This window comes from Cynocephalus volans, chromosome 4 (genome assembly GCF_027409185.1).
Source record: "Cynocephalus volans isolate mCynVol1 chromosome 4, mCynVol1.pri, whole genome shotgun sequence".
NCBI classification, from domain to species: domain Eukaryota; kingdom Metazoa; phylum Chordata; class Mammalia; order Dermoptera; family Cynocephalidae; genus Cynocephalus; species Cynocephalus volans.
The window spans coordinates 126,386,128-126,402,394 of NC_084463.1; the positions used below are offsets into that span (position 1 = coordinate 126,386,128).

A 16,267-nucleotide genomic window follows, 5' to 3' on the forward strand; every position below is an offset into this window, starting at 1 on the left:
GCCAATGGGTACATGAAAAAATGCTCAGCATCAATAATCATCAGAGAAATGCAAATTAAAACCACATTGAGATATTATCTCACCCCAGTTAGACTGGCCATTATTAAAAAGACTGAGAATAACAAATGCTGGTGAGGATGCGGGGAAAGGTGAACTCTTCTGCACTGTTGGTGGGACTATAAATTAGCACAGCCACTATGGAAAACAGTATGGAGCTTCCTCAAACAACTACAGATAGAGCTACCATATGATGCAGCGATCCCACTGCTGAGTATATACCCAGAAGAATGGAAATCATCATGTCAAAGGGATACCTGCACTCCCATGTTCATTGCAGCTCTATTTACAATAGTCAAAATATGGAACCAACCTAAGTATACATCAGCAGATGACTGAACAAAGAAAATGTGGTATACATACAGGATGGAATGCTACTCAGCCATAAAAAAGAATGAAATTCTGCCATTTGCAGCAACATAGATGAGTCTGGAGAAAATTATGTTAAGTTAAATAAGCCAGACAAAGAAACAGAAATACCACATTTTCTCACTCATAACTGGCTACTAGGTAGGAAGGAAGAGGGGAGAGAGGGAAGGAGGGAAGAAAGAAGGGATGAAGGAAAGAAAGAAAAAAAAAAGACCATAACAATAAGTTGAACTTTCAGAAGGAGAGAACAAACCTAAGGACAATAGAGATGGGAGGAAGGGAACCGGGGGTTTGGGAAGCTATAGGTCGGGCAAAGGGCATAAAGAAATATCATGATTTGTAAGAATGAATATGCTAATAATAAATAAAAAAGTAAAATAAAAAAAGGAACAAAGTCATTCTTTTTCATTCCTAAAAGATCTTTAATAAAATAGTCAATGGAAAACAATTCTTATGAGGGCATTAACTAAGGAGTAATTTAAAATATATCTTTGCAACATTGCTCATATCTACCCTCCCACCTATCCCACACATATTTCCACTCCCACAGTTCTCATTTCTTCTCAACTAAATTATTTCAAAAAGCTCCAAGCAATTTGTCTGATTTTTATCCTTTTATCTGCTTTCAACACTAAATACATTGTCATTATCATCTTCCTTGTCAATCTCCTGACTGAAAAAAATCAAAAAATTCCTGTTCATAACAGAATGAAGCCCAGACTCCCTTTTCTTGCTATGCATGGTTTTTCATGATCTGATATAAACATGTCTTTTAATTTCTCTCAACCACTATTCCTTCTCATACCCTTTTGTTCCAGCCAAACAAAATACTTTCTGTTGTTCAAATTCTATCCATACTTTCACATCTTGGTTGATTGGCTCATCTTGCCCCCTTTCCGTGGAATGACCTTTCACAAACTTTTTGCCTTGAGATTCAATTTATTTGTATCCAGATGAGTTGGCAAATAGAGGTTTAAATGAGTTAGAAGTGTATTTTTCTTGTGTGAGAAATTCCAGACATGGCCATCCATTGCTGATAAAGTGATTTCACAGAACCATGGGGAACCCTGAATCCTTTTAGATTTTATACTTCTGCTTGTTGCCTCATGGTTGCAAGATGACTGCTCTGCCACCACATCCACCTTCCAGAGAGGAAGAAGTGGAAGGGAAAGAGGGAAACAGTATATGGCAGCTAAGTCTACCTATTTTTTAAAAATTTCTCTATCCAGCAACTTCTAAATATATTTCATTGGCCATAATTATATTGTGTTTACTAGCCACATGCTTGCTCCAAAGAAATAAATGTTGTATTAGTGAGGAAAGAAAATAAGGTGGCATCAATACACACTCAGCAATATTGATCACAGATCCTTTAAATCTTACTCAAATAGTCATTTTCTCTAAGGAGATGTCCTACAGCCTCTCAGAAAATTATCAATGCTTTTCATCCCTGGGCTGATTTTTTTGTTTATTTTCATAATTATCTCACTTTTCCTTGAGTTATGGAATTTCATGGTCATTTTTGCACTCTCTAGTGCAGCATGCACAAAGAAAATATTTAGTATACATTTGAATAAGTTTAACTTTATATATAAGAAGGATAAAGAGAGCTATTTTCTGCCCTCGAGCATGATTATATTCCACTGTAGTGAAAGCATGATTACGATAACTTGATCAAAGACAGGAAAACTCCTGCCTTTGGTCCAGAGATGGTCTACAGACTGTTTTTGTGCATTCCATGAACTAATAATAATTGTTATATTGTATAGGTTTTTAAAAAAATAAGTCAAGTCTATGCAGCAGAGACTATGTATCCTACAAACCCTAAAATATGTACTATCTATTCTTTTACAGAAAGTATTTGCCAACCCCTGAGGTAAATAAAAATTTGCTATATTTCTCTTTTTTAGACTTGCGTGTAAAATATTATTCAAGGATCTAGTTTTATTATCCCAGAGTTACTGCAATCATAATTATCCTTTGAAACTGTGTATGTGAGAAAACATGCCAGCCTGCCCCTTCTCCTCTCAAGAAAACCAAATGTCCTACCCATGACACAGAGAAACTGGTGTTAAAACTCCTATAGAACCCCTTACTCAAACTTACAAACTAAATACACAGGTATGAACTAAATTCTAACTTTTTGATGTTTTTTAAAGGAATAGTGCTCTCCTGTCATATACAAATTGTTAAGAAAAAATAGATGGGCATTCTCAAGCAACAATATGCATGAAGCCCAATGAATTATATTTCTCCCATTCGGTCACTAGATTACACTAGTGTGGTCAAGGTTAAATGAAGAAAGCAGTCTTCACTGTGTTCACTCTGCTCCATAACCTGACTAAATTATCCAAGCTAATGATTTGGCAAAGTATCAATCACCTAAAAGTTGTTTCATTTTAATGTTGTGTAACGTATTTTTTTAAATTATCTTAATGTTGTATAGAATCTTCCTATAAGTTCAAGAAACACATGGAGCAATTTTGTCTTCCTTGTCAATAAAGTCCCTAGGGTGTATTGCAGTGCCTGGGACATAGAAGGGGTTTTATAAGCACTCATTATGCGTGTGTGTGTGTGTGTGTGTGTGTGTGTATGTGTGTGTGTGTGTGTGTGTGTGTGTGTGTGTGTCTACCTTCCCTTCATCTCAAGGTAATGAAGTCTTGTTTCCTTTGTCACATGTTCTACTACTGATGAACTTATTATTATACAGAAGTGAAGATGTTTTACTTCTTCCATATAAAGTCTACTTTTTCCATAAAAAGTAAGAGTCCTGGAGAATAATACATAAAGCAAGTGAAATGTAGAACATTGGCATGATTTTTGATGTCAACTATATAGTCATTAATGGAATCAGGGGCAATACTGAGTTGCTCATGCTGCCTCTCTTCGACCAGATTTCCTTTCCTATAAACACTGCATGTCTTCAAATTTGGTGGATCTCTTAATAAAAAAAGCCATGTACTCCCAAGTAAAATGAAGGTACATAAAAGTACTCCATAAAGGTTCAGAATAAACTAATCAGACTATCAATGCACTCTATAGTGATGTATATTATAGCAGAAAATCTCAGAAAATAAACCAAACAGGTTCCTTGCAGAGCCTAGGAACTTTTATATTTCAGTGAGAAAACATACTGTGTAAATGAAAAAATGAATGACAGAACAGAAATAGCACAATGTTCTGAATTGCAGTATCCCTTAAGATAAATAAACTGCATTAATATTTTCTTCCTTAGAACAAGCTTATTAATTTAGTATCATAGAAGCATTTTTTTTCCAAAACCTATGTGCAGTTGGGCATCAGTTGAAATAGCACAGGTATAATTATCACACTTTCAATTTGAGGAGCATTTTACTCCCTTGAGAAATTGCAAAGCTCTTTTGGAAACATAATTATAAAACCACCTGTTATTTGTTCTGAACTATCTAAAATTTCTGGGAGAAAAACAAGGAATTCTTTTCATCTAGATCCCAACTCAGAAATTTTATCTTATGCACTTTTAGTCACTGAATTTCTGTTTACAGCATATAAAATATTCACACCAGAACAAAGGTCCCAGCGTTAATAAGCCAAACTGCTGACTGGCAGCTGAGCAAGTAGCAGAGGCCAGAGTCCACCTGAACTGTTCATATTCGTACAGATCAAGTTCAGATCTGATCTGCCTGAAATTCCTTTAAACACTGATTTGTCATAGCAGGTAGCTGACGGGGTCTACCCCTGAAGACCAGAAACATGCATTGTGCCATCCAAAAGGCAGAAGCACTGGACGGGGCTCACTTGATGCAGGTCCTCTGGCATGACGGTGCAGAGTCGCTCTACCCGGCCATATGGCTGAGAGACAACTGCCCGTGCTCTGATTGCTACCTGGATTCTGCAAAAGCACGAAAACTTCTCATCGAAGCTCTTGATGTGAACATTTGTATGGAAGACTTGACCTTTGACAGAAAAAAGGTAATTATCTCAAGATGAATTCTCCCTTCTCTCTCAAGTTAAATAAAGGGGCTAGTCTACAAAAATTTAAATAACTATTTTTCATTTGGTCGTATATATAACTATATATGAAGCCATGTTTGTATAGTCCTTGGTGCAGATTAAGCCTAATCAGTATATGCAAGTTTCTGCTACTATTATTACTATAATTATTACTACTACTTCTGTTTTTAATAAAATTTACAGTGTTGCTCATTACTCTTTTAGTGAGTGGCAAACTTAAAGACAGGATCAAAATATTTCTACAATAAAAGCAATGCTTCTGGGCCTCAGTTTATTCATTTGTAAAACAGATATACAAACAGAATTTTCTCATAGAGATGTTGTGAGGATTCACTGAGAATATAGGTAAAAGTGTTTAACAGTGCCTGGCATACAGTGAGCACTCAAAAAACAGTACGGACTAATAAGTTTTAGTCATACTGATAGGTAGATGTGCAAGGCTTGTTCTGAGATTCCAAAAAGCACAGCTCTCAAAGCTACAAACCAGATGTGGCCTCCACCCTTTACTTCTCTCTTCCAGATTTACTGAAATTCCTATCGCTCTCCAATCCTCATCTCAACTTGAGGATGTTACTCCCGGGTTTCACTGCTTACTAGCCGTATGACCTAGAAATCTTATTTAATCTTGCATTCCTCCCCTAAAAAACAAAAATAATAGTAGTACCTCCTCTCTGGAATTGTTATGAGGATTAAATGACTTATGTCTCTAGTGCTTGTTATATAGTAAGCACTCAAAATAGTATTATATTTGTTATTATTATTGTCCTCCTCATCATTATTATTTCTAATACTCTTGGCAGGAATATTAATTGATATCTAGCTTCGGTCATCACAGAAAGTTTGAGGACCACAGGATTAGAGGATATAGTACAAAAACAGCCAGATTCTATTTCTTGCTTGCTATTTACGGGCCTGCGACATCAAATGTATCCCTTTGGCTTGCAGTTTCCTTGTTTTCCAAAAGCCTAAGCTTACTCTATGTCTTTAAAAAAGAAGAAAAAAAAAAGGATACTTGGATTCCCTGATTATATCAAATAACATTCAATAAGAGAGCAACACTGAAGAACTGAAGTAAATAGAAACATAATATACATATAGGTGATACTTGCTTTCTTTGTTGTAAGGTATATATCACATGGCCGGATGAGCATTACAGTGAATTTGAAGCTGATTGGCTGAAGAAAAGGTGCTTTTCCCAGCAGGCGAGAGCAAAGCTCCAAAGAGAATTGTTTTTGCCAGGTAACCCTGACAAGGCCTTCAATGTCTTTTATTTTTATTTATCTATTTTTTCTCTGTTTTATTGTTCTCTATGGCTCCCCCCCCCCCCAGTGTTCAATGTCTTTTAAAATATAATAAGTTCGCATCCCAGTACCAGCCAGCCACCAGAAAAAAAAAAAAAAAAATTCTTTATAGTAAGTATCTTATAGTAAGAAATTTGCTTAGAACCAAATTAAACCTTTGTGCTTTGATTACAATATTATTGTAATTTATGTGAAGTGTTTAAAATGTTCCCAGCAAAGATCATTTGGGGAGAGATGAAAAGGAGTATAGAGACATTCCACAGGGGAAGGGACAAAAGTGAAACAAACTTGTACCTTGTCATCTAAAGCTCCATACTGTTCATTACAATGGAGCAGGATGAACTAGAGGAGGACTTGCCCTTTTGAACAGTCTAGTCTAAGGCCAGAACAACACAAGTCAACAAAGCGGGAAATCCTAAGCTGGTATCCACAGACGACACTATGTGATCAATGAACCTATAGAACGGTATGCACAGCATTGACTATGCATGTGCATGTGCAAGAACATGTGTATGTGTGCATGCACAAACGTGCACACAGGTATACATGCATGTCCAGACACACTTGTCTGGGGAGAGTGTACATAGGTCTTAAGAGAAATCTGTGACTAGAAAAATGTCCAGAAAAGCTGCAAAAGATAGATTCAGTAGAAAAAGAGGACTTTATTGTTGAGCTAAGAGACAAAATAAAATAAATACTTAAAACAGGTGAAAGATTCTTTTTTAAATATAACTTTAGGAGATACTCAAAATAGAGCTCAAGCAGAGGCACTGGTGAGGGTTGAGAGGTGTTTACTGTTTATTCTCTACTTTGAAGATTTGTTACAAGAGACTATGTGGGTCGAAGGAAACTGAAAAACGTGATGATTATTATGTATTTATTAGAAACTTAAATTCTGCAAACACACTAACAAGGGAAATTTTCATGAACTTTCTTTCCATTATTAACCAGATATATGAGACACTGTGCCTTAAACAACTGACCAGCCTTGTTGAATTTTGTAACACCTTTCCTGGAGATTCTGGGTCATATACTAAGAAAGAGATTTTTACCTTACTCCCTTATACCTTTCAAATCTGAAACACTCAGACACGTGTCGTAGCTCCCCATGGCTTTAAACGCTAGACTTACAATAGTTTACTAGGTGTGGGCTTGTTACTAATGAATCAGTGTGAATCACATAGCTTCGCCTCTTCTCACGGTCCTCAGGAATCGGATGTGATATTGTCTTCTTCCTCTTTAAGCATAGACCAGTCTTGTCAAGAATTAGTTTCCTCTGTTCCTTCAGTCTCATCATTCTGATGTCTGATGTGGTTTTGTTCTAGTGCTTTCTTTCTAAACCACCAATCCATTTTTACCTTTATCTAGCTGGTTGAATCTAGATGAGTATACAAGGAGAGTTTTTTTTGTGGTTTTTTGTTTGGTTGGTTGGTTTTTTGCCTTCCTCCAATGAGTGCATTGCTAGATTCTTCAAGGAGTCTCCAATTACATAACTTAGTAGCAATTGTCTGGGTCAAATAGCAGGATCATGAGTGTATTATTATTTTTTATTTATTTTAGATTTCTTCTGGTACTCAAAATATTTTTCCTTAACTCTGCCCTAATTTTGTAATCCTGTTGGATTTTATTTTCATTTCCTTCAAGTTCTTCTGCTGATTATTTCAGGAACCAAAAGCCAACTTTTTATTATTACAGCTTAAGCTTTTAAGCATTGTAAAAGGATATGGCCACCCCCCACCATCAATATTTCTTGACGAGAGCAGTTTTATAGCTTACGTTTCTTAGTACTATCAGGCAGTAGCAAAATGGAAATGATACTATACTCAGTTAAGTAGTGGAAAAAACCAGTCACAATGACAGGCTGCAATCGTGAATAGTATAAAGAGAATTGGCTGCTATTTAGACACTGGAAAATATTTTAATGGTTTAAAACAAGATCGGATTTTTAAAATATATTCTCAAGCTGTGCAGCTGATGGATAAAAGAAGAAATTAATGGGCCATTTTTGGAATATTGGTTCTATAGCTTTTTGCCTGTGGAATCTGATATCATACTTTACTGTCATTGCATAGTTTCAAACATTTATACTCCAGAGCATGTAAACAAACTCAGTTACATTTGTGAAAGGAGTTTGTTTTTTAGTCCCAGTGGCAATGTTTTCTCTTCTGCTCTTTCCTTAGAATGAGGTCTAGAGGCTTTTTAAAATCAGGAATCAAGATGCAGATCACTTTTCCTTGAGCTTCCCCTGGGACTAGCTATTGAACTCAAAAATGAAAAGACAAAGGATAATCAGCCAAAAAGCTCCTTTCATAGGACAGTCACAGCTTGAAAGAAGACACGGATCATAATCATTCCCTCACAAGTTTCTATTCAGTCGCACATGTATTGGGCAACATTTTTGTGCTGGTGACTCTGTAGGGAAATACCAGGATAAAAAAGACATGGATTCTGTCCTCAAGGATTTATCAAGTCTAGAGGGAACAGTAGCCACAAAAACAAATAAATATAATACATTATTTTAAGTACATTAAAACCACACATAGAGGGTTAATGATGACATAGAGGAAGGAATTTGAAGAGATGAAGAATTGAGGTAATGTTTGTGCTGAGTTTTGAAGACTCGACCCGTTTGTCAGACAAAGAAAGTAAGGAAATTCCCAACAGAGAAAAAGACATGTAGGAAATCACAGAGTAAAATAACGGGATGGGTTTAGGGAACTGCAATTAGTTTAATGCTGGTGAAGTTAAAATTGTTAGGCAACAGAGAAGAAAGAACAGGCCAGATCTACTTGGTCCTAGACCCATAGACAAGGAAGAGTTTTCCTAACACAGAGCTCAGGTATCCCATCCCATTAGTTCCCCGGGCTGGTTCTCTTCCTGTAAGGAAAGAGAAATGAGTTCAAGATTTTTACATGTTTAAGATGATTGTCTTAATTTTTTAGTATTCATTTTACATTTTCGGTGCTGTGTCTTTCTGATTTTGATCAAATTAATATAATTTCTCAAATGCCTACAAGTTTGTGAACTCTCCTACACTTTGTTTTTCTCTTGTATTTGCCCCTTCTCCAGTGTGCTTCTTTAGGTCTTGGTTTGTATTTATCTTTCAGAAAAGAGTAAAGTGATAAGATCGGTGCTGTAGAAGACCTTGGTCGTGGCTGTGAGGTGTTAACGGGGAACAGAGTGATCAAAGCATAGGCTAGAAATGGTCCCGTAAGAGACAATGAGAGCTTGAGAGGCAGAGAGGATGGGGTAGAATATGGGAGACACACATGCGTGTGTAGCACAGGAGGTTGCTGGCCCTGTTCTCTAATCTCTACCAACTTAACACCTGACTGTGGAGGCCTAGCTTGTGAACATTTCCAAACACGTGGATAAAAACTGGGAAAGTGAATAGAATATTAGAAACATGAATTTTTTATGCAAATTGTATTGCAGCTTCTATGTGAAATCTTGAAATAATTGTATACTCATTTTTGTGACTGACTGTGAGATGCGAAATTCCCAATATATAATTGACAGTACTAAAAATGGAAAAAATCAATATACAGTATGATCTTCTATATAAGAACTTAAATATTTGTACTTTTATCAACATTCACTATCAGAATAAATGAATATTTGTTTTTTCCTATCTCTTTGAATTGGTACTAAAATATTTTTCTATTAATATCTGACTTTAATAATATTTGCTATTGAAAATTGAAATTTAAAAAGGTGTAATTTAAAGAATTATTTTTTTCACATGGAGGCAGTCTGCTTAGTTTTCTCAGCAATCCAGATACTACCTTGCACAGTCAAAAAATAACATCTTCCCTTACTTCCATATGCCCCTCTTCAGCAGAGTCCATCTTTACCGTGTACTTAATCAGATTGTTACCGAGCAAGGTCTTGCTGCCTGATGCATACAGAAGCCAATACCATGGCACTGATTTTGTGAGAGAAGAAAAGGCTTTATTGCAAGGTCCACCAGCAAGGAGACAAGAGGCAAGGTTCTCAAATCTGTCTCCTCAAATCAGGGCCTGGATGGGTTCTTAAAGGATCAGTAAGGATCAGAGACTGGAGATTGGCTGGCTCCTGTTCAGATCACATGACAAGGCAAAGGGAGATTGGCTGGGTCTGAGTCAGGTCATATGATTCAGGCAAGGGCTGATTGGTTGAGCCTGAATCCAGTCCTTTTGTGGGGAATTTTCAGGTCCCTGTGGTGCCTGAGGTCATCTGGAGGGCAGGATCTTTCTCTCTGCATGTGTTCAGCTTACACCCTGCAAGATAACCTATAAAACAACTTGAGGTGAGAAAATAAAATCAATTTCAACTAGTTTTAGATGGTTTCAAGATTATAAACCTCAGTCTATAGCTATAACTCCCTCCTTTGTTTCAAAGGCACATGCCACATGAGGAAGTGAAAACTCTCAAATAACTGTCAGGACCCTATAGAATATTTGCCTTGCATGTGTCCATAAAAAATATAGCTCCCTTTTCTTGCAAAGAACCATGTGTTTACTTGAAGATGAAGATTTTTATTATAGCGCAAAGAACAGAGTTGGTTTACTGCAGAGGTCATTTTTACATAACCTTGCCAAAAAGCAAAAATCACACGCATTTTTTAACTAGCAAGTAATGCACATGATAAATATGCCTAACACCATGTGATATTTTACCCCCATCTTTTAGCTTTTTGCCCCATCCCACACCCATTCTTGAACCCCCAGAGATGGGAATGAGTGAAGGTATTTGTTTAACATGTTATTTGGTGCTTATAAAAAAAGATCTGGAAGATTTTTGTTGTTGTTGTTGTTGTTTTGTTTCAGTCTGCTTTAAAATGTCCCGACTGAATCAGGGCTGCCAGGTCAGAATGGCTTCTGAACAGCTCTGTCCAAACAGCTGCCTCAGAGCAACTAAACTACCAGGTCATCTCCCAAATGTATTCCCTTCCCAACAGAGACCTAATAAAGACTCTTTCCCTAAGGTTGCCTAGGTTTATAGGCTAATGCACATGTGGGAGAATAGTCCAAAGGCTTTGCATGGCTAAGAAGCAAGTCTCTATACTGTTTTGCTTGTCATGTGCAAAATGGACCTATTGACTTTTGGGAAATATTTTCAGTTTTCATGAAATGAATACAACTATCTCAAATGCCTGTGAGTCTATGAATGTATACTGTGCTTCATTTTTCCTCTGTGATATGTTGATGTCTTTCAATGTGTCCTATTCTTCTCTGAATTATATATCATTCATTGTTCCTACTTAACTTCTTCATTGTACTTGGTAAACTCAGGCATAATATCTAAAGGGTCTAATGGCCCTTGATGGGATGGGACTGCCCTTGTTCTGTCAGTCAGCCCAAGATGGGACACTCAGAACCTGGGAAGTGCCCCACAGTGACCTATACTCTTAGCAGATGCCGTTAACCTGGAAGTTGTTCCCACAGTCATCTGCAAAGTTTTTGATTTCAATTGTAAACTCTAAGCAAGCTTCTCTTCCTCTTGCCTTTTCTTACATCCACCCATACTTCCAGCTAGAAAACATATAACCATGTGCTCAGAGATAAATATTAAAAATAAGGCTATTTCACAATTGGATACATTGTAGAATTTTTTTTAAAGTCTGTGCACTATATCTGTTACTTTAAAATATACTTGAGATATGTTAAATATATTCTTTTTCAAAAATAACTTTCTTATTATTTTACAACTTCATAAGGCAAATAACGTTAGTACTAATGAGACCTTAAAAAGCCTTTTTAAAAGACTTGAAAAAGTTTGAGGATATTTTTGAGTACCTAACGCAAATCTTTTTCAAGGAAGAATTATTACAGTTCATTCTCTTTTTATATTTTTTTCAGTATAGTTGCCACATCGAGAATTAAGGAAAATATTCCAACTTTTTTACTCTTGGAAAAGTAATTTTCTGTAGTTATGCTAAAATAAATTTCTTTTTTTTTTTCAAACAGGGTAAAAATAGAGTAGCTTTCCTCAATGAGTGATGAACTTCCATTTTTTACAAGCTAGGCTTACTGTTTTTTGCAGCCCAAGAATTAGTTTTATAACATTAGCAGTTGAACTGCAAATTTAGAATGTATAAATTTAGAAAAGTCTAAAGTGTGGCAATGTCAAAAAGTGAAGTTGGATTACCTTATAAGCTGCCTTCACATTTACCAAACCTACACATAAGGGATAAACTTAGTCTGCCAGTTTTGCTAGTGTCTATGCATCAGGACATTCACCGGTACCTCCCCCGACCCCACCACCGAAAAAAGAGGATAACTGATTCACAGCTATTAACTCTCACTTCTAGTTCCACTTTGCTTCGTCAAGATGGCAGAACATAGAACTACAATATCTTAGTTTTGGAATGACAGTTATCTTCATCATACTTATTTTTATTTTTTTTAAATCCCAGACCCAAACTTTCAAATGTTCCCATGGAATAGCTGTGGGCTATCCCTCCAGGAGAAAAAAATAGATTTTTAAAAAAATGATGCTGCTATTTATGCATTCTGTTAATTTGCCTAATTTCTAGCTGAGCAAATTAAATAAATAGTATTTAAGTTCTACTCCACTCAATGAATTCTCTAATTTTACTCGTTTCCTTCTTCTTAAAATTCTGTATTTTTCTCAGTCCAGAACTTTGCTCTTAATCAAAAGGACAGTACTGCAGTGAAATTAAGAGTGCCCGTGGCCCTAGGCCTTGGTAGGTCTGTGATCTTGAGAATTAACTCAACCTTTCTATTCCCCAAAATCTTTATGCACAATAGGGATAATACTAGTATCTACCTACCTTATTGAGTAGTGCAATGTTGGGTGAAGGGCAATGTTTCACTGTGCGTATTAATTCACTTTTTCTTCACAAGGTTTCCTTGAAAGTGGTTGTAAATAACTATAGACAGCATCCCTGAGAGGTTCCTGGATCCTCTTGAATAACATATCAGTTTTTTTGTTGTTTTTTAATGTGGGATCCTATTATTGAAATTCTTTTCTCTTTGTCTCCCATTAGCTTTTCAAGTTTCCAAACACATTGCCTGTTGGCATAGAGAAGAGTGATATTTAAATAGATTATGGGGGGAAAGATTATATGGGTTGTCCCTCTTGCCAACAAGTTAGTCATGGCCTTTAGCATGTCATGTCTCGATTACTGGAATAACGTGGCCTCTCTGTTCATATCCAGCTTGCACAACACTGCAGGGTAATCCCCCCAAAGCCCACAATCATCTCTCCTCTCCCTCTGCTCTTTTACCTCATTGTCTGCAGGGTAAAGTTCAAGGTCTTCACTGGGGTTTTCCAGTAATCACACAGCGTGGTGCCCCCTCCACAAGCATGTGGACTCCTACTTATATCCAAGCTCTTCCTGCCTCCTGAATCACTTATTCCATTCTTTGTATCTGGTCAAACTTCACCTACTCATCCTAAAAGGTCTACTCACAACCCCATGAAGCCCTTTACCAATGATTATACCCTATATTGATATTTATCCCTAAGCCAAGCCAGAAAATATATATAGAAAAGAAAAGAAGCCCAGAAAATTGACATAATTTCACTAGTGACACTAATATGCAAGGCTATAATATAACAGTGGAAATGTGTACATTTTTAAAAATGAATTTTGTTAGAATGTATTAAGAGAAAAAGTAAAAGAGTATATGTAGTATATCAAGAAAATTCTTTCCCCATGAAACAACACACCGCAGTATTATGAAAGGAACACAGGCTTTGGAGTCTGCAGAGCTGGGTTTGACTCTGCTCTGTGACCTTGACTTAGTTTCATAAATGATCTGAGCTTCACTTTAACATATGTAAAAGATGTGATGCCTCTCAGCTTTGGGTTATGAAGAATAAGGAATAGATTGTAAGCGCTGTGCTTGGCTCAAAATCTGCTAGATCCTTTTCCTCTCCCGCTTCTCTCCTATTTAGAGAGCCATGAGCATAAAGCAGAGGCACAGTAAAGAGCATTTGGGTAGACAGGAGAAACAACCATGGCATTATAATATCTTATGCTTGAGTTCCCCTTACATGAAGAATAATTATGTTACATTCCTGATTAAAAACATGAGAGTGTCTCAAAGGCAAACTATTGCTATGAAAGGATGTTAGTTATCCAGACATTGGTTTGATTCTGGCCAAAATTTACCTACCTGGTAGATAGTTTTATTTAAAGATAGTTTTATTAAAGAAGGCAATAAAAAGACCGGTCAGTTATGAGTCTAATTCCAATCAGCAATGTAGAAATATTTGGTGAAACTGGAATGATCAGCAGACTTGGGAGAAAGTGACTAAGTCATCCATTAAGTTAGCTAAGGAGAGCTACAGATGAAAATCCAGGAATCATCAGATATCCTATATGTTACATATGTGTTAGATACTTCGAAGAGAAAAATTCCAGACCCAGACTAGTACAATCCCATGGCTGTATAAAAGCAGATAATGTCAATAAGAAAGATAAAGGACAAGGATCTAAGAAAGCAATGTGCCCATACAAGGAGGAAACACAGGGGCTCTAAGCTCTAACTTCAATAATACATAATGGAAGTTTCTAACCCAGAATAAGTTGACCAGTCAAAATACACAATGTGCAGCCAATTAATAAAGTGATTTTATGAATAAAGTGATTTACTTGGAGCAATAAGAAAAGAAATGAGGAAAACCAGCAGAAAGATGAACCCTATGATGGGTGTAAATGGTCTAAGATATTTGTGCTCCACTCTCAGACTTCTCCATCTCAGCTGATGACAAGCCCATCTTCTCCAGTAGTACACTCATCCTTGACTCTGCTTTATCTCTCATGCTACCTATCCAACTCATTTTTTAAAATTGTATTATCTCTATCATCAAAATAATTCAGAATCCAACCGTATCTCACTACCTCCACCATGAACCCTCTGTCTGAATTACCAACACCGTATACCTTCCTCCTTCCTGGACCCCTTCCCCTGCCCTCACCCCACTCTTCTTTCTTCACATTATTTAAAGCATTTGCTCCATGCCAGTCACTGAGCTCAGTGCTTAATATTTATGTTCCTGTTTATTCCTAGCGATTACTCCACAACGGCAGCATTATTATTATAACCATTTTATACTTGAGGAAAATGAGATTGATGGAAATTAATAAACAGCTCAAAATCAGAGGCAAGAAGTAACAGAGCCAAGATTTGACTAAAGATTGTCTGCACTGTTAAATACCTTCTATTTTCCTCCTCTTCTATGTGCTCACAGCAATTTTTGTGGCTCCTTTCTCTGTCACTACGATTACTGCACTGAATGGTCATTGTCTGTATACTTGCCTCACTTTTCCACTAAACAATTGAAATCTAGAGAAATAACTATTAGTAACAGATATCATTTACTGAGTTTCTACCATGCCCTGTACATTTATTCACTCATTATACTTAATGAGTGTCTGCTATGTACCAGGCACTGTTCTAGCTGCTGCGGATTCAGTGGTGAATAAAACAGAGAAAGACCCTGCCCCTTAGCAGTTCACATTTTGTTATAGAAAGAGACCAATATTTACAAATGTGTCTATAATATAATAAGTGGTGACAGGGGCATAGACACAGGCAGGTTGTTGGATGTGCTAATGGGAGTGTAGGAAAGTTCTCTTCTGCGTCCTTCTATTTTTTTTTTTTTTTTTACTGAAATAAAGTCATCAGCTGAGCATATAAGTAGGGAGAAGAAGTGTCAGGTAATAGAGGATAAAGATCATGGGAATCAGTCAGCTAGGGAAGTATAAGGTAAGTATAAGATAATTTGGCTGGGCGAAAACATACTAGGATGACTAATCTTTTTATCTTTTTTTATGAAAATAAAAGATCAGTCATCCTAGTGTGTTTTCCCCCAGCCAAATTCAGCTGCCCTGGTTCAAGTGCAGATTTAACCAAGCAGAAGGCACACTATGTTAAGTTCTTTGTGGATATCATTTCACTTAAATTTCATAACTACCCTATAGGTTGTTTTCATCCTGTATTTCACAAATGAAGAAACTGAAGTTAGAAAATTTCTCATTCTCTGTAGGTCATGCAGATGGGAAGTATTGGAATTAAGATTTGAATCCAAATCTGTCACCTTCACACCTTGATTTATTAACTTTGACACATGTCCTTATCAGATAGGACCTTCATCTTTGTCTCTATATGAACTTAGTAAGTTCTCAGTGAACCAACTTTGGAAATGAAGTGCATGGATATGGGAGATGAAGATTTGGCTAACAGTTGATTCTTAGGTGTTCTGGTAGACCAAAAAGTTAATATGAGTCACCAGAGTTGAGACTGCCAGAAAAGACTAATTAGATATGAGTTGCATTAATAAAAATGTAGTAACAAGCCCACCATAGACCAGACCCACGCTTTCATAGGGTATCAGCAAACTTGAATGCATCATCCAAAGGAGAGCAGAGAGAGTGGTTGGTAACCATACAACACTGAGAAATAGGGGGGAGTTAGGAGGCTACTTAGCCTTAGAAACTTAGTACGGTAGCTGTCTTTATGCATCTCTCCAAGACAACCATATTCTGTGATTCTAGAGCATAGAATTCAGGTTTAAAACAAAAGTCACAAAGG

The 16,267-nt window shown here is 36.7% G+C and overlaps 1 protein-coding gene across 1 annotated transcript in view; it reads left to right on the top strand.

Annotated features, from left to right (window-relative positions):
- The first annotated feature begins 4,158 nt into the window (after positions 1 to 4,158).
- Positions 4,159 to 16,267, top strand: part of BBOX1 (gamma-butyrobetaine hydroxylase 1) — a 55,888-nt gene continuing 43,779 nt past the window's right edge. The window contains exons 1-2 of the mRNA XM_063095900.1: positions 4,159 to 4,377; positions 5,544 to 5,658. Of these exons, the coding sequence (XP_062951970.1) occupies positions 4,159 to 4,377; positions 5,544 to 5,658 (334 nt within the window). The remainder of the gene's footprint in view (positions 4,378 to 5,543; positions 5,659 to 16,267) is intronic.